This window comes from Etheostoma cragini, chromosome 8, assembly GCF_013103735.1.
Source record: "Etheostoma cragini isolate CJK2018 chromosome 8, CSU_Ecrag_1.0, whole genome shotgun sequence".
Classification (NCBI taxonomy): Eukaryota; Metazoa; Chordata; class Actinopteri; order Perciformes; family Percidae; genus Etheostoma; species Etheostoma cragini.
In genome coordinates this window covers 15,978,205-16,001,615 of record NC_048414.1, presented here as the reverse complement: position 1 = coordinate 16,001,615, position 23,411 = coordinate 15,978,205, and the positions used below count along the sequence as shown (strand labels likewise).

The following is a 23,411-nucleotide window of genomic DNA, read 5'->3' as shown; positions in this document are numbered from 1 at the left end:
GCAGTTTCAGTACTATGGGAGGGGCGAAAACCAGACTGGAAAGGTTCATACAGACAGTTAAGGGTAAGAAAAGCATGATAGAGATACAGAGACAGAAAGAAATGCCTTGTGGCTAGACTGTAAACATGTGGAGCAGTAATTACAGCCGATCCAAGCAATCCAGTACCAACGGAATGAGTATTGATTCTGCCCTGTTGTACCTGTGTCTGCATTCATTATAGTATCTGTGATTATCGGTGAGTAAATTGGGGAGAAATGTTTAAGAGTGTTGCAGTCTAATCCATCAAACCCCACCAACGACATGACCAGAATCTTTGTTCCTCATCATCAAAATAGTCTTTCTACAGTTAACTGAAAGTGTATCTAAATTGTCCATAAGGCTTTGGGTTTGTGTTTAATTTTTAATTAATAATTAATTTTAATTTAATTTTTCCTATTTTTAAGAGGGGGTAATTACTTTAAATCAACGGTGGTAGAAAAAGCTATTAACCAAGCACAAAGAAGACACAGGAGGAGCTGGATTATGTTTCTAAATGGACTTTAAGTGATCTGCAGCAAAAAGATTAACAGGGGTGCACAGAGAGCCACGACACAGACAAGAATATGCAAAAATGATCCAAGATGGCAATATGCAAGGGTGTAATTTCCATTTACTCATTTGATTTACAGTTCCTACACCCTTGGCAATGTCAAAGATAAGTAAAAAACAAGATCATAAGTGTGACCATACTGAAGATTGTAGGCTTCCAAAGCCATAAAGTGCTGCAACATCAAAAGTACAATCCAATGTTAATATGAGCTCAGATAATTGCTCAAAGAAGAGTTACTGTGCTTTAGGGGGCTGTGGAGTGTGCCAGCGAGTATTCTGGCATTGCATTTGAATAAAACTGCATAACACTGTTAGTACGAGAAACACCAAAAGACAGCCCTTTATATTAAGCTGCCAGGGACACCTCCGTTTCTGTCCATTCTTTAGTGTGAAAATGTTTTTTTAAAGTTGTACTGACACACATGTATTATAATCAGAATATAGAATATAGGCTATATAACAAAGGATTTACTTGATAGAGACTTACTTTGAGAAGTACCACACACACATTCTTGCTTGCAAGCATCAAATGTATAAAATCTAGCCAAATAAAAAAATGAGAAAAGGGGGCCGTAAAAAAACAAACATTTGAATGACAAAAATGCAGAAATTATTTGAATTTTTGACAAAACATCTTTTTGGAAGGGGAACTTCATAAGCACAATTCCTCCTTCTCAGTCGTCCAGAAGGTGGCAGTGGAGGGCGGCTGTGAGGTGTTCAGCCTCCCCCACTGTGAGGACCTCCTCCGCCCTCACAGTGTTACACATGGCCTGTTAACGTATTCATGTATTCCCTTCCTCCTTCCGTGATGACCCACTGACCTGCAACTGCAGAGCTGGATCACACTTCAGCAGCATTATAACAGAGGAACAAATCCCTGCTTCTTGTCGCTAGCCCAAATCCAATTTGGATCACATACACATTAAACATGGGAATCGCCTTATTTAAATTCCCTCTTGTCCTGTCTGCTCATTTAGTCTGATCGACTTGGTAGATTTCCTCGGATATTGTGCTTTCCTGGCCAGCGTTGTGGGAAAGCAGGAGGAAAATCCTTAAACAGCTCAAACTCCCTGAGTCAGACAACATCTACGTTGATTAAGGGGAGCAAAATCCAACAGAAAAATCCCCCCTGCACGTCCCTAAAACAAGACACTTTACGAGTACATTTAAGGAGCAGTTCATATGATAATAGATTATAGTGCTGGCAGGCTTGATGGACTGAGTTAAAAAAGAACAAATCACTCTACTTCAGCCTTGTTAAGTGCTTAGTCATAAGGTAACCTGGTGGCGCACAAAAGCAGCACACCTCACTAACTATTAACTATTGAAAAGGTGAGTTTAAATTGGGCGATTCTCTACAAGAATTCCTATGCATCTACTGGAGTGGCCTACTTCTACAGTTTATTCAATTAGCCAGTTAGCCAGCACTGGCACTGTGGCCACCAGGGAGGAAATCATTCCTACTCAGACACCACAGAGGAAGCAGCTGATATCATATTACAATTCAGTATGCATAACAATGAATGAGCTGTGACGGGCACAGCCAATCTCTCTGACAGTATGAGTATATGTCCACAAATCTCAGTTACTATTTGGGTTATTTATTATAAACTGCAGGATTATAGAAAAATAAATCAGGAGTAAACTTCTCCCAGTTTGGACAGGTTGAAAACATTTCCTTCCTCAGTATATGCAGCTAGATGCACAGAGTAGGAATTTAAACACATCATCAACATACATTGATTGTGGACTAAATAGCTTTCCTACAGATTGAAGTTGCACTAATGTATGGATTTAATGACGATGTATAGGTAAAGGTCTCCCTCATAGTTGAGCACATACAGAGAATTATCACTCGACTCTTAATTCTGCTCAACTGTCACTATGAAGTCTAGTGTTGCAGGCTGACAGTTAGTTAGACCTCACAATCCTGACATGGCAGACAGTGGGTATGGATGTCTCCTCCATGGCCATGACAATATAAACAAAAAAAGGACTCTCTCTTTGGGCCCCTGCCCTGTGTTGAGCTGCTTGAAGGGAACTTTATACATTCTTTTCCTGCAGGTCTAACGTGTAATGAATGATACATTTCAAAGGTTGTGACTCTAAACTCAAACAAAACATAGGTCTGTAGCCTTTTCTGTCTACCTGGGTCATATATTTGTATGTAAATTAACATTTTGAGCTCTCCACTGGGCTCCACATTCAGCTGCTTGCCATTCATCAACCTATGTGCTTTCCATGTGTGTCCACCGTAGCAGTTTCTACTAACCCTTGTTTCCTGCCTTCAGCTGCCCTGTGGCATCATTTAATTCCCTCTCTCCACTTTTCCTTACTCACTCTCTCCATCCCCGGCTTTCCAGTTGGTTAAGTTGGCCAGACACATGCTCACACATGCAAACTCTGGCAATCACTCTTTATCTTTTGCTCCACCTCTCTAGCTTTCAGCATGCTTCTCTCTCCCCCTTTTTCTCTCTCCCTCTCTCTCTCTCTCTCTGCATGCAGCTCACATGCTCTGCTCTCAGCACCCGCCATCAGCTTCATCCAGCCTGGCTGCAGTATTGATGAGGGGAGCTTTATTAGCGGAACAGTACAAATCTGCTTGCCAAAGATCAAATCTCTGAGCGCTTCTTCACATCTGTACAATACGTTTCATACTAGCCATTAACCCTACACGACTTTCATCCACAGCTACTGTAGCTGGACTCCCCAGCTCCCAAGGGAATTATTTCAATTAATTAACAGAAAAACCCTTCGCTTACCACTTGCCGATCAATGAAGGCCCATTAATCACAACAGCAGACGGCGCTTACACATGACCAAAAAGAACATTGCTAAATGTGATGACAAAACCAAAAGTCGGTCTTAAAGCAATAGTTTGACATTTAAATATGAAGCTGGATTCAGTTAGCTTCCTAAACTTAGCATAAGACAGGAAAAACAACAACCTTTGATTTCACAGGGTGGTTGTGGGCTGTAGGGGGGATTTTGTTACTTTCAATCGTTGTTGACTTAAACTAGGCTTGCTTCATATTTTAATATCAATATTTTTGGCGCACTTTTTTGGCAGGAAAGCCAATAACGTCTCCAAATATTGAACTGTGTAGTTTTAACAAGCCACTAAAGCAAAATGTGTTTCTTTTATTTACGTTACGTTTTACGTACGTATTACGTTTTAAGTTTACTTGGGTAAACTTAAAAACTGAATTCAGAAAAACTGAATTTTTGAACAAATTGTGGATGGACTTGGGGGCTTAGGGGTTATAACCCCAGCCTTTGATTGCCCCTGTCTCTCTCCCTCAGTCTTCTCGCTCCACTATCGCAACCTAATAAAAGGCACAGAATTATATTTAAAAATATGGAGAATTTATGAAGTTACCAGGGCCAAAGATAGCGCCTGTATATTAATGTTATACACTGTGTACTAACATATTGCATGTATTATGGAAGTGATGGCTACTTTGTATACATCTACAGTATATGTAATTGATGTGGTATGCATCATATACCTATTTAAGTTTTATAAAGCAGAGTGAAATCTTGAAAGACTCCAGCTTCAGTCTGCTGCCTGATACGCTTAATAAACCCTGTCTCGTCTCTGCACAGTGTTCTAGCCGGCTGCCTACTCTCATCTTCAGTCAAAGACTACGAGCTGGGCAAAACCTCGACGAAAATCAATGCAGTTTAAAGTGCAATGTGTGGGAACATTAGTCAGCTCATTTCATGCAGAAAGGCTAGAGGCCTGCTACGACTGGTATACTGCTTGCTGACAGATACACGTCCCAGGAAGAATATTAGCATTTAGACTCACTAGTTCTCCGGATGGCAAAGTTATGACTAATGAATGCTGTTATGCTGGTGTCGCTTTATATATCTTCCACCCTCACGACCCTAGTATGTTTGTGTATGCTGAGCCATTTTCATTTAATCTAGCAGGCAGTTCACACACAAAGTCTCAGCCACTTGAAACTTGCTATGAGATGTCATTGTCCAATATGAAAAGCAGAAACATTTACAGTCTGTATTTAACAAGGCGGATCAAACGTTTGATTTTGAATCAAGGGTGGGCAGTTGGGTCGACTTGCACCTGAGCATGCATTTGCGCTGATGGTAACCTATGACAGGTTAAAGGTCAAGGAAAGGGTTGCTAGTCAAGCTCTTCCAGTAACCTCCTTCAGTCACATATGTATCTGGATCATTAGCCGACATTTAAAAAAACAAGAGGAAAGAAAAGTTTATTATTTTGCGGACATTACATAGGTGCCAACTCTACTCTGCCATGCCTCAAAAAATTACTGCATCATTGTTGTGCCTTGTAATTATGGTGACTAGGACTCCCTCTGTTATTATTGCTACTGGTCTTTTAGAGTCATATATCCAGTGTTGCTAAGGCAACATGCACAACAAAGGCCATGATGGTCCACTTATTTCAAGTAACAGTAAAAACTCAAAGGGAGAGCTTATAAACTAAGAAAAAAAAATGTGAAGGTGTAAAAGCTATGATCCGTCACTAAACAAGTCATGTCAGAGAAAAGAGAGCTGTTGTTTTGTGTGGCTCCTGCAGCAACTTCCAAAGCACTTGTTTGGTGGATATTTAACAAACTGTACAGTGATAATTAAAGAAAACATTGCATGATGTGTTTAAATACTGCCAAAAACATAGTTAAGTTGGTTTGAACAGAGTTAATGATTCATTTAATCATCATCTGACCACTTACAGAATATACTTTATCAGATATATCTATCCTTCGTCTCATGTGATAGTTGACTGTATATCTTTGGATTTTGGAGTGTTGCTCAGGAAAAAAAAACACACAACATGTCAGGTGGCTCAATACCAGTAAGCTTTCAACACCTCAACTCCTATCAAGTATCTCTCTCTCTCTCAAACACACACACACACACACAGTATAATACCAATAGGGCAGGTGATATCCTAAACTTCAAAAGGACAACAAGAGCAAAAGTTGTACGATGAAAAGAGATAGTGTATCAAAGTAAACTTGGTATGAACTTTTCTTTTGGGCCACAACCAAGTTCAAAGCCGCTCCTACTACTCCACCTACAGAACTTGTGCAAACACGCACGTACATGTACACGCACACAGTATTTTAGTAGATGAATCCAACGGAATAATACCAAAGCACAACTGCGCATTCTAATCAAAACTGGTGTCTTTTGCTGGCATTGCTTCAGCCTGGTACGTGGTGTTTGGTTTTCTTCAAATTGCTCTGCTCACCAATCAGTGTATTTGCTCTCCAACATATGACTCATATGATCCACCACTTGTACTGACAATTTTAAACTTCAAGGTGACACAGAGCATTTATTCCCTCACAAATGATGCTTCCCTTTAGGTGAATCAGTACGAAAATGTCACATTGTTTTTTTAAACTGTAAAAAAGTGAAACTGAAAAACTCCTGAAACAACACTTATCCTGATAGTATCTGATCAATGGTATCTGAGATACTGTATTTGACAAATAAAAGATTACTTACATATTGTCCCTAAATAACAGGTTCAGTAAATAAACCACCTGTCAATGTGTAAGTGCTTAAGTACAGTTTACATTGCCTCATCTAATAGTAGTTGTGGTCTTTTTTTAAAGGTCCCATGGCAGGAAAATTTCACTTTATGAGGTTTTGTGCATTATGTAACATTAATGTACGTTCCCCCAGCTTGCCTATGGTCCCCCAGTAGCTAGAAATGGTGATAGGTGTAAACCAAGCCATGGGTATCCTGCTCTGCCTTTGAAAAAAATGACAGCTCAGATGGGCCAATCTGGAATCTTATGAGGTCACAAGGGGCGAGGTTACCTCCCCTTTCTCGGCTTTGCCCGCTAGGAGAATTTGGCCTGCCCATGAGAGAGAGACACTATAGCTTTTAAACGAGCAAAGTGGCAGTTGGTCAAGGCCAGATTCCCCCTTCCTTTCTCCCCCGAAAATGCTACAGACTCAGAAATAGCACATACTAAGGAAAGCTCATTGTGGGACTGGCTCTAGTGGCTGTAGTGGCAGAGTACACATTGATCGAAATGTGAAAGTCTCTTTGTGGTGGAAGTGTGTGTGTGTCTGTGTGTGTGTGTGTGTCCTAAAGCCATGGTGACCCAGACCTGGATAAACATCTGCTAGATGAAGAGCTTATGTAATTTGCTTCATTGGACAGTTGAGATAAATAGTCCATCAACAGAGAAATAAATGTACAAATTTCACACTTTTCATTGTTTTAAATTATGCTAAATTGTATATTTACCAAATTATTCTTCTATTGTTCAAGAAAAAAGATCAGCAAATTGGTTAATAATGAAAAGGATCATTAAGAATTAAATAAAAATATAAATGATAAAAAAAAAATAAGATTGCTAGTTTTAGCCCTGTTCAATTGTGAATATATTTAGGAATAATCTGGAATCATTCCTGCGAGTCATTTCAACTCATTTTCTCTGCCTGCTTAATCCTATCAGAGTTGAGCCCTACTGTAAATATCCCAGCATACACTTGGAAAAGGCCACATCCAACATATCACCAATGTCAGAGCTGCCACTGGCTTAATTTATTATTTACAAGGTAGCTTCCTGAAATATATGACAATCCAGCACATTAATTCACCGACAGTCAGTAAGCCTTTAGTCACACATCACACATCTGTTTGCTGTTTTCAACGTGCAGGTGTTTTGGGAATTCAAGCAGCAGACCCGAGCAAGACCCTGGGGTGGTCACACTACTTGTATCACCTAATTGAGGCCTTATTTGGGTGCCAGTGACGTCGCTCCAATAGCATCATGCCATGAAGTAAGCTCCCACTCTCCCCACTCCAATTCGCGTGCACTTTACAGAGCCACTGCGCTGCTCACACGGTCCGCTGCAAGCAGTCACGCCGGGAAAATCACGCTGTTAAAAGCGCGTGCATCTCCCCTGCAAGACTGCTTAACAAACCACCCAAACACACACACACACACACAAGAAAGAAAACAATGCTCTTACAAATTCAATAAAAGTTACATAATCAAACACCATGTAAGAGATTCCCAGATAGGCTAGGATTGAGTTGTTATCTGTCTGGTAGACTACTGCCATCACTGCTGCAGAGGGGCCAAGGAAATGAGCTGTCAAATCTGTCACACCTCCTTTTGCAACCCTCAGTCTAAATCAATCAAACAAGAGGCCATCACTAGTGGAACCTAAGAAATGCAAAATAAGGTATGAAGCTGAAAAATTGAAGGCTTCTGTGGATGCCAATATTGGAAATGCTGAAAACCGCGGTTATGGGAGTCAAGTGTGGACCTCATGGTGCATATACCCAGTTCCCAGTCTGAGTCTTCTAACGTAAACGGCAACTTCCCACACTCCAAAGTGGCCTGCCCGTGTGCTGAAAATACACGGCTTTTGCCGTATGTGCTCAGTCTATACCACCAACCAAGGCACCCGCAGCAGCGCCCGGCGTCACACGGAGAAGCACCCGCTGCCAAGAAAACCAAACCCGCAAACAAACACTTCACTCCCACTACGTCGAACAGTCATCAACCGCCGCCGCCCTGCTTACCTCCGATGCTGACCCGTTCTGTCTTTCTTTCCCTTCGGCCTCCTTTTTCTGGCCTGGATGGCCATTACTGCCGGGGTGAGGTTACGTTTATCAACGGGCATGACCGACGTGCGAGTCCGGAGAAGGGTGTAGGAGGGACGGGGAGAGAACACAAACACACATCATTAAGCTCTAAAGCTGGCTGGCGCGGGTCATTTACCGTCATTTAGCGTGCCCGGTAGGTTAGCTACACGCGGAACTTCCGCCACTTTCATAGTAAATAAAATAAGAAGTGTGGTAGCACGGTCAAGTTAGAGGCTGAGGGATACGCACCTTTCCTGGAGCTCATGTTTCCTCCTCTTCTCCTCAGCAGGAGCGGGCAGCTCAGCAGCAGCAGCAGCACAAAACACACACACACACACACACACACACACAGTAACCTCTACCTTTAGATGACACGCGCTCCCTCTGGCGGGAGTCGCGTGCAGTCCTACGTGGGTAGATTTGTGTAGTCCAGTTATCTCTATGAAAGAGTAGAACATGTGACAATCCTACAGTGTGTGTGTGTGTCTGTGCGTGCGTGCGTGTTCACTACCAATTTATGTAAGAGAAAAAACGGTGGAATCGGTTAATAAAACATCTGTTTCCATAGGCCTAACAACAGGTTGATGGCAGCATGAACTCTGCCCTTGGTGGTAACAAACACTTCCTGTTTACTAGGCTACTGCAACATCTTTACTGTTTACACTGTAACCCCATGCTGACCTACTATAGCCTATCCATCCATCCATCTATCCATCCATCTATCCATCTGTGTGTGTGTGTGTGTGTGTGTGTGTGTGTGTGTGTGTGTGTGTGTGTGTGTGTGTGTGTGTGTGTCAGCGTCACTCTTGATTGCAAGAAGAGAAAGATTAACCAGTGCACTGCCTGGATTGACTACAGATACCAGTTCTGAAGTGGAGCTACCTTCTCTCCATGGATGACATCAAGCTGTATGCCAGGTGTGACATTGATTGATCCACATCACGAGGCTCTACAATGTCATGGGAGTGTAATTTTGATGAGGTCAGTGTGGTTTGATGGTAAAGAGAGGTAAGGTTCTCACAACTGAAGGGGTTGAACTTCTAGGAGGACTCATAACTGATGTTCAGGACAGCTACAAATACCTTGGAATACCACAAGCAAATGGGACCCATGAGGAGGCTGTAAGGCAGCCAGTCACAGCCAAGTACCAACACAGGCTAAGGCCAATAGCCAGTCATTAGATAGCTGGTAATAACCTGGCCGAAGGAAGATATGGAAGCCATATTAAGACATGAAAGCTCACAATGCATGAATGGTCTCAACCCAAGTCCAGCACCCTGAGACTGTACATCAAGAGAAAGGTGGGTGGCCGAGGACTAGTGGGAGTCAGAGCACTATCTAGGATGAAATAACAAAGATCCAGGAGTTCTAGGAAGTATCTACAAGATGGCCCCAGGTAATGACCTGCTAAGTCAACATCTCAGGCAGGGGGAGGAACCATCATGGAAGGACAAGCCCCAGCATGGCATGTACCACTTACTTGTGGTATTTACGGTGTTTAGTTAATATAGTTAATATAGTTATTTTTAGTTAAAGTTAAATAATATTTCTTCAACCTCTACACTTCTTCTGGTTGTTTGGATGAAGTGACACATGATGACTTGTTATAGGCTAAGTTTAGGTTATATGCATGACCTTTTCTGCTAATTCTTTCTTAAAGGCAATACCCCCCAAAAAAAACTAAACCTAACCCCTAAAATAAAAATAATCTGTCTTTTATTAGCCCCACAAAGGGAAATTACAATTTACACTCTGTTGTTATTACACACATTACACACAGGCCTGAATTACACACACACACTAACACACTAAATGAAGAGATGTCAGAGTGAGGGGGCCGCCCATGGAAAGGCGCCCCGAGCAGCTAAGAAAATAAAATGCTTATACCTCTCAATAGAAATATTGTGTAACAAACAAAAGCAAACTGTACTGACAAAACACGTACTTAGTTTAGAAAGACAACAGAGGTGCAGTAGCTTAGTTATCTAATACCTCTTCTCATATGCTACATTTCTACATTGCATTTATGTATACTCAATACAAAAACTTGGTAGCAAGCCCAGGATGTTGCTTTTATACTATTTTTAGTTAGCTGTGTGTTTTTTGTATTCCATCCACAGCCCACTCTCTGTTTTATGATATTTCATCAAGATGTATTAGATTTTGATACTGTATGCTTGGACAATATTACATTTGTATTGTGGTGCACAAAAGCTCAGTCAGTCTTGGTATGAGAAACACCATCTTAGGGTGATAAATAATGTGAAAGTCTTTGTCCAGGTCTCACTACTCATGCACTGGTATTCATACAGCTCTCCAACAGACAAGTGAGAATTAGACGTGCGTTTAAAATGTATGTTTACGGATAATAAAATCTGTTAAGAACACAGCTCCTTTACAAAGTCTGAAATCACAAAAGATTGAATTACCAGAGTGAAAATAAGGCACACATGTGTTACTAGATAAGTAATAATCCCCAATCCCTTACAGTTTAAAAAAGAGTTCATATGTCAGGTAGATAAAGTTCTTATAGTATAGAATTTAAAAAGTGCTATTTAAATCCTTTTTTATTTGACCAAATGATGCTTTGAAAAAGATTAAAGTGGTTAATTATCAATATAGTTGCTGATTAATTTAAAGTTGGTCAAATAATCACTTAATAATTGATGCCATAACCAAGAGGAGCATTTATCAGAAGGTCATCAGTTGTTTCCTAGTCGAGTAACTATGTCTGGTTAGATCTATGAAATTCAATTTAACTCTACAGTGAAAAGGCACCGCTGGGATTCGAACCCAGGATCTCCTGTTTACTAGACAGGCGCTTTAACCATCTAAGCCACGGCGCCGACAACAGATGTCACAGGCCACCACTATTAATTCTTATTGGACATGCAGGCCTACTGATGGCAATAATTTCATATTTTTTTTTATAATTTAATAATTTCATAATTTCATAATTTCATAAAAATAATAATTAGATTATAGATGGATTTGACCTCATGTAGCTATATATCCTTCTTCCCTTTTCGTTCATGTTTATTTTCTCCCACAATCTATCTACATGATTTTTGGTCTGGTGATGTTGAAATAAAGGTGTTCACCGTGTGAAGTAAGCCGACACTTGTCCACATGTCAAAGCAACATCAATACAACTTCTGTAACGCTCTATTAAAGTTGCTAAGATAACGGCAAAATGTCTTTTTCTTCTTTGGCATTTTGGTATTTCTTTTTGTTGTTGTTGGTTGAGTCGTCGAGTATGGACAATGACTGACAGGTTCCTAACCAAACGTTTGTAGTGGGTGGGCTTTAGGGTAGGTTCTGTTTCCGGAACGACACACACACACACACACACACACGTGTGTGGAAAAAGCTGGCGTTCAACGCTGTCCCTACTCTTCTGATCATCACTAGACGCAGGTAAGTTAAATCAGACGTTTGACTAGAAACAACAACGTATTCGCTTTATTTACACTGACGTTTCAGCTTAGCTGTGCTGCTAGCAACGCTAACCTTAGCCAGCGATGTTAGCTAATGCGAATGCGCTAGCGAGTTTGCTAACTTTTGAGTGTTCAGCATCATGTTCATTAACGTTATGTCTTTTCAGAGCCTGCCTGAAACTCGGGTCCATTCAGAAGTCTCTGCAAGTGTTTGGCAGCTGTGAGTCAAGAAGCGTTTCCCAGATACACATCTGTCTCTTGCCTTACCTCAACTCCTCAAACAACGCTAACGTTAAGTCAGTAGCATCGTTTTCTAGGCCAGTAATGTCATTTGAGTTTGTTGTCATTAACGTTACTCATGCAAACACGGAAATGCAGCTGTATTTTAAGATTATTTCAGTGCAGCAGCTTTAGATTACTGCGTAGATGTAGGTACACCAGTATATTACAATATACTATACTTATACCTATACAATATTACTAGTGATGATATATAGAGCAAGATGCATCACTCTAAAATTACTTTTCTGGGTAAAACTGTATTGATCTCACATCGGGAGAAATGTACTTATTACAGTAGTAGCTCAAGAGTTCAAAAAAAAGAATGAAAAATTGACTGAGTGATAAAAAGAAATTAAACAAAAGACAAAAATAGTGGACAAAAATACTAATAAAATAGCTACATCTTTCACGTGTATACAGAGGTATCCATGATGGATAATTGCACAGGATAATTGGAATACACACATGGTGTGTAGCATTGTACTTGTAAATACAATATATAAATCATGAGTTCATGGCTTAGATCATATCAGATATAAATCATGGGTTAGTTGTTTAAAATTTTGACCATGTCATTGTAGTGTCCCCGGTTTTGAAAAATACTTAATATTTACCAATATTTAAAAAATAAACGGTTGTCCCTAACACTAGCCCAAAATGACAGTTTTTCTTAGAAAACATTATACAGTTATTTTCTTAGTAGGTTTACTTCCCTTGACAAGTAAAAACAAAATATTTGTTCATTTGGTGGAATACCGTCCGATTGTATTTTCTGGTTCTGTTTGTGTTACAACACAGTTTCTCTCTTTGGTGTCACAGCTTGGCTCTGATGGCTGAGTCTGTGCCTGTCCCTGTCCAGTTCGGAGAAAAGAGAGGCTGTCCAGAGGAGGAAGAGAAAGAGGAAGACACGCCGTCAAAGAAACCCAAACTTGAGAGCGATCACAAGAATGAAAGCCCTCCCTGCCAAGATGAGGAGGAAGAGCCAGAGGGCAAAACAAATGATGGCGAGGAGGATGGCGAGACCTTTGCTGATATGATGAAGCATGGCCTCACTGAGTTGGATGTGGGCATCCTGAAGTATGTCAGTGACCACAAGGGCTTCTCAGGAATCCTGAAAGAAAGGTTTGTCCTCCATAGTTATTAGTTTACACAAATATTTTCTGTTTGAATTGTTTAGCAGATGATTGATTGCAGTTTGTTCTTAGATATTCAGATTTTGTGGTGCATGAAATCAACAAACAAGGCAAGATCTTGCATTTAGATGACCTCTCTATCCCTGCAGAGGCTGAGGTAAGATATTGGATTCAGTTTTAATCACCAGCGTTACTTCTACATTATACTATTACTGGGATTTTCCTAACATGACTATATCCACAAGCTGCCTGCAAGAGAGTACCAGTCAGCATTTAGAATGCGGTATTATTTCTTGTTGAACCCAGTCAGAGATGAAACTCAAATTCATTATACACAAAGACTTGGTGATACATTCCTGATACTTTACTCTTGATACTGTTAGCAAAACAGATATTAAAGAAACACTTTCATAGGAAAGCAACTGTCACATCAAGGTTTTGTGTTTCTTCTAATTTAGGAAGTCTCAGAGGCCCAGTCACAGCCAGAGGATTCTGACGTCCTGACTGAAGAGCAGAAAAAGCAGCTTGGAGAGCTGCAGCACTTTAAGAATAAAGAGGACAATGTCTCTATTGAGGTGAGTCTACGTATCCTGGATCCCTTTTTATGACATCACTTAGGACTCATTAGGAATTTTACGTGATGTCCATACTCCTCTTTTAACATCCGTAGGTGATCGATGATACTAAAGAGAAGCGGACGCTGGTCCACAAAGCCATCAAGACTCACTTTGCTGGTCTGGAGACAAAGACAGAAGAGAAGGAAGGACGCAAGTTCATAGTGGCCTACCATGCTGCAGGGAAGAAAGCTCTAGCTGGTATGTGGAGAGAAGACAGAATAAGGTGTCACATGTCAGCCTTAAACTGTCTGGACTGTGCTCTTGACTAGTAAATTAATTAAATGATCAGAAAACCAATATATTGCATGTCTGCATTCAGCTCATCTGCTGCAGTGCTTGTGGTCTCCGGGAGAGTAAAAGATGTTGCATGCACTTGTGCACGATCAAGACCTCTGCATGATTCTGCTCCGATCTGTATTCTCAGTGGTTTTTAAACCAGCCGATTTTTGGTTTTAACTAACTTTATTATTTAGTGGAATGCAGATTTCTAGATTTCATTTGGTTTGGTCAGAATGAATGTTTTAAAAGACTATAAGGATAGCAAAGATTCAGCTTTGTGATGCATTGAAAAACCATGCAGCCTTGTTGCACAAACCATTTAAATACCATGCTCCACTCTCAGGCCCATGCATGAAATCTGACCCCTGACAACTTTCCCCACAGTCCTTAAACAGCTTTTTCTTAGTAACTTTATTCTATCCTCCTTTTGCTCTTCTCTGGTGGATAGAGGTCAAAGCAACTGCAGGTAAGACCCTGTTCTCCCCACAGCACAGAGGAAGTGGTTAAAACCCACATGGACTCAGGTTACTAGATGTTTGCGTTTTGTAATTAGAATAAAAAATGATGTTGTCCTTACAGGTAATCTGGTAAACTTGAACTGGAATCTGTTTTTGAACTTTTGAATTACTCAGCTCAGCAATTCTTTCTGTATTTAAGTCCAACTTCTTTTCTGTGTCCATCAAAGCTCCAAGAAAACACTTCTGGCCTAAAAACCGGGGCAGTTTCTGCCACTTTGTCCTGTACAAGGAGAACAAGGACACCATGGATGCTATCAATGTGCTATCAAAGTTCCTCAGGTCTGAATGTAGTACTTTAAAAATAACCTTCATTTAATAATAAGGGACATAATGACAGTGAAATATGATTGTAGCTAAGCACCATCATTACAATAATTTGTGTCTTTCTAGGCTTAGACCCAACATGTTTTCCTACATGGGAACCAAGGACAAGAGAGCCATCACTGTGCAGGAGATTGCAGTGCTCAAGTGAGTGTGTAATGCTTTCAGCAAATCATATTGTTAATTACTGTGTGGATTAATTTGTCTGTAGGTGATTTTAAATAGATTGTACATGTTCCATCTCGTCACTCACTGCTGGAGGTGTTTCTGCTGTTACTAGGCAGATGATCTCTGGTGGATCCGCTTGTTGTATAGGATCAGTACTTAAAGAAACCTTGTCCCTGTTCTCTCAGGATCACAGCAGAGAGGTTGGCTCACCTCAACAAGTGCCTCATGAACCTCAAGCTGGGAAACTTTTGCTACAAAAACCACCCTCTTAAACTTGGAGAGCTGCAGGGAAACCACTTCACTGTGGTCATCAGGTCAGCAGATGTTATTCATGTTGACGTTTTACCTAAAAATCCCCTGCCACACAAAACCATTTTTACTTGCATTTTTTGAAATATGTTAGGTCCATATGTGTTTGTGTTATGTTGTGAATGTGAAAAAGAACTGCTACCACCTCTGTCAGCTCTAGCCATTGAAAAGAATTAGGCGGAGAAATCGGGCCAATTACCAAAGCTGGTCCGTCCGATGTCATGCTGCCTGAGCTCACTACTATTCATGAGCTCGCCCAGTTACGCTGGGTAAAGGATGCTGATAGCCAGGCGCTCATTGGCTAACTGTTACCCAGTCAGAGTCAAGCAGCTTAGCTCGCTGAATATTAATGAGAACTGGCACAAATCGAGCTGGGTCTTCTTGAAGGCTTTCTCTACCACACTAGAATGGCTTTAAACAAGCTGAACCAAGGCATATTTTTCACACAAAATGTTACAAAGTCCATGGTAGAACTTCAGACATTACCTCAAAGTAAGGAAATATGTGTGGTAAGGCCCCCTTAACTGTTGTAAATTATACACCCCTTTTCTGGGTCTTGTTTTAATTACTGTGTAACCTGTATATAAAGACCAATAACAGCCAAAATTTGGTCGTGACGGCTGAAATTGGATATTTACGATTGTGTGGTCTTCATCAGTCTCTGAAAAATAACCAAGGTTACCATGGACAGTAAGCACGTCTTATATTGGGCTTTTTAGGATTTTTGTACTGAATACAAAAAACAAGCAAATAAAAACATCTTGGAATTCATAAAAACATTTAAGTATTAAGCTGACAATGTTATCTCCAAACCCAGGATATTTGTATTTGTTTTTTTAAGGCATTTTAGGCATTTATTTTCATAGGACAGATGAAGGCATGAAAGGGGAGAGAGAGGGGGAATGACATGCAGCAAAGGGCCACATGTTGTAGTCAAACCCGCGGCCACTGCGTCGAGGAATAAACGCTTTATATATGGGCGTGTATTCTTTTAGGTGAGCCACCCAGGTAGCCCAGACCTAGAATATTTAGCAATTCTCATGTTTCTAGAAGTTAAAAGCAATCACAACAATGCATTTCTAAGAAGTCAACTACCCAGATAAAGTCCATAACAAATATTGCAGCTTTCCATTCAATAAATAATGAAGGTCACCATAAACATATATTTTTATTATAAAATAATTTAATCTGACTGCATATCAGCTGGATAATTGTAGGATCCTGTTTGGATTTAGTCTTTCATCAAAACTCATCTGATATAATCCTGAAAGGTCCAACAATCTCCACATCTACAATACTACAACTCTCAAAATAATAAATAAACTGATACCTCCATTTGATTCTTCTAGCATGTTCCTGTTCTTCAGTTAATTCCCTGTCATGTTTATACCTACTGTATTAACCTTGTCCCATTGATTTTGTTTTTATGCTGTTTCTTTACATTTTGTGCTTCTAGCCTCCATTTTGGTAAAACACTATCCTTTGTTCAAATAGCTCAGGCATGCTGTGTTACCTTCACTGTTACATGACTGTACTTGTCATTATTGTTTCACTTGATGATTTTTTTGCATACCAGGAACATCTCAGGGACAGATGAGCAGGTCGCTCAGGCCATGACATCTCTAAAACAGACAGGCTTCATCAACTACTATGGCATGCAGCGCTTTGGCACCACAGCTGTGCCTACACAACAAGTTGGCAGGTAAGGTCATGACAGAGGGAGAAACTGACAAACTGATAATGACTTAGCATAAGTAATGATAGGGGTGGGCAATATACAGTATCAATATGATATCAATATCGATTCGTGATATGAAACTAGATATCATCTTAGATTTTGGATATTGTAATATGGCATAAATGGTGTCTTTTCCTGGTTTTAAAGGCTGCATTACAGTAAAGTTATGTCATTTTCTAAACTTAACAGACTGTAACTGATCTATTATTTGCCTTTACCCACTTAGTCATTATATCCACATTACTGATGATTATTTATCTAAGATCTAATTGTGTAAGCATTTGACCAATAGTCAACACTAAAATATCACTGTGGTATCAATATTGAGATGTTTGGTAAAAAATAGTGTGATATTTGATTTTCTCCATATCGCCCAGCCCTAAGTTATGACAAGTGTGGTTTCATCCTTATGTTTGGGGACAGGGCTATCTTGAAAGATAACTGGAAAGAGGTGGTGGATTTGATTCTGAAGCCTCGTCCTGGAGGTAATGAGCTTTTTCTTTTTAATCACACTCTTTTTTTTCTTTCTTTTTTTTTTTCTAATATTTTAAGTGGTTACAAAGTATGTAAAAACGTCCTCCATCTTTACTGCATTCTGCAGCGGAGAAAGAATTCCTGGTCCGCTGCAGGGAGGAGTGGGCAAAGACTCAGGATCCAGAGGCAGCCTTGAAAAAGCTGCCCAACAAGCGCTGTGTGGAGGGGCAGCTGCTGCGGGGCCTGTCTATGTATGGCAAGAAGAACATTGTGACTGCTTTTGCACTGGTTGGTTTTTTTGTTTTAATAATAGGCTGGGAATGTGGGTGAGACATACAGAACTTAAAATAAGTAATGCAGCCAGTTATATTGCTCTTACAACCAAACTGGCCAAAAGCCTGACTATTGTACTGGGCAGATGTCCGCTGTAAACATGTTTTGTATGCTACTTGGAGCAGCTGTCTGTTGAATTAAACCTGCATGTTCACTGACAATTAATTTACATCCAAGGGAGCTTATCTGATTACTGTCTGTTCTTTTTTTCAGATTCCTCGTAACAACCGCCTGATGTACATCCACAGCTACCAGAGCGTGGTGTGGAACACCATGGTGAGCCGGAGAATAGAGGCCTTCGGTCTGAAGGCTGTGGAGGGGGACTTGGTGCTCAAAGGAAGTAAGAAGTTTGTCTTTCTTTTCTGCAAGCTATTGTTTAGTACTAAATGAATAGCTTGCTGTTTTGGGAAATATGATTATTTGCTCCCTCACCTGGAAAAACCACAAATATTTAGGTTTAACACTTCAGGTTTTCATCTGCAGCTGCATATTTCACGTACAGCTATGAGGGATAATGGTATCAGTCTTTTCATCTAACTCTCAGCAAGAAAGAAAAATATCTTTTGTCTCAAAATGTCAAACTATGGCTTTAACTAGTTTTTAGATTTAAAGTAAGTTTTAAAGAATGCAGATCATTTTGCAATTCCTGTGCCATCAGAAGTTAAAAGGGACCAAATTAAAACATTTTCAAGTCAATTTGTTGCTACCCATATGTCAACATAAGAAAAAGCCCCTTTCCAACCAGTAATTTGAATTATTTGAACAGACTAAAACTAATATTCTTCATAGAAAATGCAGTAAATATCATTGGATTTCAGTTTTAAACGTGAAGAAGAATTCAGCCTCATGATATTAAACGGGAAAATGCTGCCGACTGATGTTGTCTCTGATATGTTGATGAAGCCACAGCACACGTGCTGTCTGCAGAGGAGGCCGAGAGTTGCTCCATCCATGACATCGTAATGCCACTTCCTGGGTTTGATGTCATCTACCCCTCTCATCATGGTAAGAAGTGGCTCTGTGTGACTTTAGAGTTCATTCATTTGCATGTTAAATAAAAAGACGTGAAAAATAACATTGGGTGGTTCTGACACTAACTTATGTGACAAATACACCCATAACCACAGACACACGCCATTGGGCTATTTAAACTACATCACCCTCAATCGACAACTGTTTAAATAACAAAACTGCTGATAAAAAGAGAAATAAAAATGTGTTTGAGCACAATCTAAATTGATTGGCAAATAAACGGAATTAAGGTAAGCCTACAGAAAAGGGAAGAAAAGTTTAGTCTTTTTAGTTTTAATGCTTGTGTCTTTCTGTCAGTGGGTAAAGGTTACAGAGAGCTGCTCTCTGCGGATGGGTTGGACATCGACAACATGAGACACAAAGTGAAGGACTACTCTCTGGCTGGTGCATACAGACGCATTATTATCAGACCCAGTGATGTCAGCTGGTTAGTAGCAAATTAAATTACTACTATATGCAATTATTTGAATGCTTTACATGAATTATTCTGTAATTCTGCAACTTCTCTAACTGGATGAGTTGTGGTCTCTTTTATGCAGGGAGGTGATTAAGTACGATGACCCCAGGGTCTCCCTAGTGCATAGTGATTTGGAGAAACTGGAGAACAAACCTCCTCCTGTCTTCAACGAAGGTAAAGTTCCTGTTTTAAAAGTGGTAATACACTAAATTGACATTTTTTTTCTGTGGTAGGAAAAAGTGATTCAGATAAGGCAACTCTCTGAACTGTTCTGTTCATGTTTGTGCTCTGCCATTGGTATTTTCACCCATTATTAAAAGATGTAATATGTAATACTGACAGCTAGTGTTTAAAATGGGTACTGCAAGCTAATGTTTTATACTAAAGGAATAGTTTGCTGCATTACAAATTCAAAATACTGGAGAGAGTCGTCTCCGCATATTTTTGTTGACTGCTCATGAGATGAGAAAGTGTTAACAGCTATTGTTTTACACACTCCACACAGTAATTTTCTCCCTCCTCCGACAGAGGGGAAGTATCGAGCCCTGCGGATGGAGTTCTCCCTGCCTCCCTCAACCTACGCCACCATGGCAATCAGAGAGGTCCTCAAGTTGGACACTAGCATCAAGAAACAGACACAGCTCAACACCACCTGGTTCAACTGAGACCAAAACACACCGGCGCAAACTGGACTGATGCCGCTGCAGGCTGCAAAGCACCGGTCCACTGTGGCTACTAACTGTTGTGAGTGTTTTAAAGTGTGTTATGCCGCGATTGAGAGCAAGAGCGATTGGGTTCGGTGTGAAGCCAAAAGGTTATTTCTTTGAAGTACAAAGAGCAACAATTTATCATTATTCAACTTTTTTTTAAGTGTTTCTGTGCTGCTATGATTCAGCATATTTTGACAATGATTTGAGTGGACCTTTCTGCTTTCAGGCTGCTGTCTCATACGGTAATTCCTGCTGCACAGAGTTTTTGTTTTTTAACTTTAAGCAAAATGTGTAAATTGAAGAAAAACTCTTGAAGAGAGAAATAAAAACATAGTTAATAGTGTCTAGTCTGTCTTTGATTGTCTTGACATGTGTATTGTCAATATGCTATTCATTTCTTTGCATAATGAGGGTTAGCAGGTATTGTTCAATTCGGTGAAGAAACATTTTTCCACCTTTTGTTATCATGTCCTTAAACGCACCTGGCATGCACATCACGCCATGCACTTTGATCGTTAAAATAGGGTCCCTAATGTGTTAGTTGACTGAGAACTTTTTTTTTTTAATCGAGGACAGCACAAATAACCTGTTAGTAATGTCTTTTCCACAGAAAGGTGTTTAGCGACACAAAGATTACATAAACACAGTCTTCCTCTACTGGCCATCATTGTTAGGTGTGCTTTTAATTAACAATGTGAAATGTATTTTGGGCTCTTAATAGTTTACTGCTGGTCAAATTAGTAGAGCTGACCATCTGGCAGTGTGGCATATGCCAGCTGGCAGGATACAGCTACCAACTCAATCTAAATGTGGTTACTAATCATACAGTTCTCCCTGGGGCTAAATCTGCCCTCTTATTGTTTGATCATTTCACTGTTTTGTGTTGTTTGTAGCATCTATGACCTGCTCTACCAAAGAGATCTTACCAGATCCTGACAAATAATGATGATAATGAACAAAGTCACAAAAATAAAAGATAAATAAAGATACTGAAAGTTTATATTTTTACATCCAGCTTTATTCAAACGTATTTAGCTTTTGTAGTCCACATTCCATGGCACCGCTTGAAATCCAAAAAAACTTTCAGAAGACATGGGACCAGTTAAAAAAAAACGAACCCAACTTAAAGCTGATTTCTATTCTGAATAGTGTTTTCTTTTCTGAATAAAAGGCAAACAAAAATTCCCAATTTCCATTGACAGGTAAAACTAGAGTTTAACGTTAATATTATTTTAGAGGGTGTTAAAATATATATAGCTACAATCTGGACATTGGCCCAGTTTGTCCTGAATTTGACTGTGTGGCTTCCCATAAGAGAAGTGAATAGTAGCGCTACAGTTAAGAGGCTGTATGCAAAACGTAAAACTGCTGGTCTAATTTAACTGTGCTGAACAAAAGGCCTACAGAGACAGGTGTAGTTCCCAGTCATTATGAGGATAAGTTACCATGAGATAAAGTGAGTGAATTGTACAACCATGTAGGGTTTTCAGGGTTAGTTTATGCCCAATAAAAACGTCTTAATGCACCATCAAATACAACATAATTTAAATAATAATGAATAGTGGAAGTGTTAAGATGTATTTAGGTTACAAGGGGATTTTTACTCAAATGTTAACATTGTGAATCAATCTTGACCTTGGGGCACAGTATACTTTATGTAACAAAATCTAAGGTCAAAGTTCCACTTAGTAGATTATAAGAGCTTTCAACTACATCCTCTAATATAAATGGAGCCCAGGAGAGCTAGTAAATCAACCTTTTAACTAAGATTATTTAATTTTACTGTAAACGGTAAATAAGTAAAGATCAGTCCAATTATAAAGAAAAGCAGGATAATGGTGATATGACAAAAATTTTAATCTGCGAACAAGTGGCCACAGAGCAATTACATGGAACTCTGTAAATTGGATAATGGAATTAAAATTGAGACATGAGCAAAAAGTCTGATTTACCCCAGAAAACTGTAAAATGTAGAGTAAATTAAATATTGACTAAAATGAGTTGCTTCTAATCAGCTTCTAAATGTTGAATGTTATTGGCACTGACATGGATATGTATATATCTACTAAATATGTAGGACCCATCTCTATTTTCTTAAGGCAGATGCAGGGCACCCTTAGGAACACAGTTGTCATAGAAGATCTGGAAAGAGCTGCCAACATAAGTTACCCTCTTCAGGAAGTCCTCCAGCTGTTGCACCGTCATCTCTTGAACCTTGTTATCCTCCCTGTCGTTGAGCCCATGAGCTGCAAACGCAGGAAACTTAGAGCGCTCTGAGTACGGTGCATTGTGGTCAAAATCAACGCAGCAGTAGGCCGACCAGAGGTAGGTGGGGATGCCCAGGCGATTGATGTTGTGGCGGCGGATTGTGTGCCCCGAGGTAGTGACCCCGGTGATTACATAGGCGGTGCCACGACAGAAGTTGTTGAGCCGCCTGCGAATGATGTGCTCGTGATTTTTCCAGGGACCAATGTTGAACTCTCTGACCTGAGGGACCACGTTTGTCAGTGTGTAGGTGGATGCTTTGTCATTAGGGTGGGCCTGGTGCTCGTCTGGATTCAGCTGACCACGTTCATAGATGACAGTGTTAGAGTAGTCGTCAAGCACGGCCTGAGCATCCTCAAAACTACTGTGGACGTTTTCTGAAGGGAACGGCTGCATCTCACGGGATTCAGACACTGTGGAGAGCTGTCAGGATAAGCATTGTCATTATTCAAAACTAAAAATGTGTTAAGTAAGTAGATCTTTCCAAAAAAGTCCTATGTTTAACATTGGAAAGTATGGGTTTTTTTTAAAGGAGGAAAATCCAATTCTCAGGCCTTACCTGTGGTTCATACATCCAAGGCACATCAACCTTCTTTAAGCCGTCCGAGCGCTTGAAGGTGTACGCAGAGTAAACAGGGATGTGGTTGAAGGTGTCGTACAGGGTGACAAATCTTGGGCTGCCCGCATAGATCTGGCAAATCTTTTTAAAAGGTTGCGCCTCAAGACCTCGAGGCATCGTGCCCATGTACAGGAACTGTTTACACTCAGGTGAGAGGTTTTCCTTCACCTCTGCTCTTGCCATCACAATTACAAGAAGACAGATGAGCATTTGATCCCTTCTGTAGACAATCATGACGAATCATGCAGTCCTCGCAGAGCATTTAATCCTTTCGAAACGTTGTCCTGCTGTGTGGACTTGTATGAGCCTCCTCTGTGCTTCATACCATCCCAGGCGTATTATTCAAATTCTTATCTTTTTCACTTTACAAGCAGCCAAACTATTGCCATGTTTGAAAATTCATCTCCGGCCATAACAGTTTAGAGATCCTAAATGTCCTCTAGCCCAACCACATATGAGTTCTGAGTAATTCTGTCTGACTGGTCCTCTTTCAGGTTGAAATTACACAGGAATCTTGTAATTGA

General features: G+C 40.1%; 3 protein-coding genes and 1 non-coding gene across 16 annotated transcripts in view; 1 reads left to right on the top strand and 3 right to left on the bottom strand.

The window, feature by feature from the left end:
* Nucleotides 1-8,686, bottom strand: part of srpk2 (SRSF protein kinase 2) — a 62,303-nt gene extending 53,617 nt beyond the window's left edge. For all 7 annotated transcript variants that reach the window (XM_034879991.1, XM_034879994.1, XM_034879993.1 and 4 more), the window contains exons 1-2: nt 8,445-8,686; nt 8,133-8,199 (exon numbers count right to left, since the gene is read on the bottom strand). In XM_034879991.1, coding sequence (XP_034735882.1) covers nt 8,133-8,199; nt 8,445-8,460 — 83 coding nt within the window. In that variant the 5' untranslated portion in view covers nt 8,461-8,686. The remainder of the gene's footprint in view (nt 1-8,132; nt 8,200-8,444) is intronic.
* On the bottom strand, nt 5,025-23,204 carry LOC117949610 (endonuclease domain-containing 1 protein-like). Of its 2 annotated transcripts, XR_004657716.1 has the most exons (4): nt 22,828-23,204; nt 21,794-22,691; nt 20,907-20,909; nt 5,025-5,035 (listed from the first exon to the last, which is right to left on the bottom strand). XR_004657716.1 is itself a non-coding variant. In XM_034880012.1 (2 exons), the coding sequence occupies exons 1-2, from the start codon at nt 23,119-23,121 to the stop codon at nt 22,098-22,100; spliced, it is 888 nt and encodes a 295-aa protein (XP_034735903.1). In that variant the 5' UTR covers nt 23,122-23,204; the 3' UTR covers nt 21,468-22,097. The 2 variants fall into 2 exon arrangements, 1 of the variants encoding a protein (XP_034735903.1); XM_034880012.1 differs by lacking the exons at nt 5,025-5,035; nt 20,907-20,909 and having other exon boundaries at nt 21,468-22,691.
* On the bottom strand, nt 10,968-11,041 carry trnat-agu. Its single transcript has one exon. It is a non-coding gene; the product is annotated as a tRNA-Thr (tRNA).
* Nucleotides 11,410-20,285, top strand: pus7 (pseudouridine synthase 7). 6 transcript variants are annotated; one of them, XM_034880005.1, is made up of 18 exons: nt 11,410-11,612; nt 11,800-11,852; nt 12,734-13,036; nt 13,120-13,204; nt 13,506-13,622; nt 13,718-13,862; nt 14,392-14,409; nt 14,629-14,740; nt 14,852-14,929; nt 15,136-15,264; nt 16,836-16,961; nt 17,421-17,482; nt 17,599-17,759; nt 18,018-18,144; nt 18,708-18,809; nt 19,134-19,263; nt 19,376-19,467; nt 19,822-20,284. In XM_034880005.1, exons 3-18 carry the CDS (start codon nt 12,744-12,746, stop codon nt 19,956-19,958), a joined length of 1,914 nt encoding a protein of 637 aa, XP_034735896.1. In that variant the 5' UTR covers nt 11,410-11,612; nt 11,800-11,852; nt 12,734-12,743; the 3' UTR covers nt 19,959-20,284. The 6 variants fall into 6 exon arrangements, with proteins under 6 accessions (XP_034735896.1, XP_034735895.1, XP_034735894.1 ...); XM_034880004.1 differs by having other exon boundaries at nt 11,418-11,612; nt 11,800-11,958; nt 19,822-20,285; XM_034880003.1 differs by having other exon boundaries at nt 11,419-11,612; nt 11,800-11,928.
* Nucleotides 23,205-23,411: the final 207 nt, after the last annotated feature.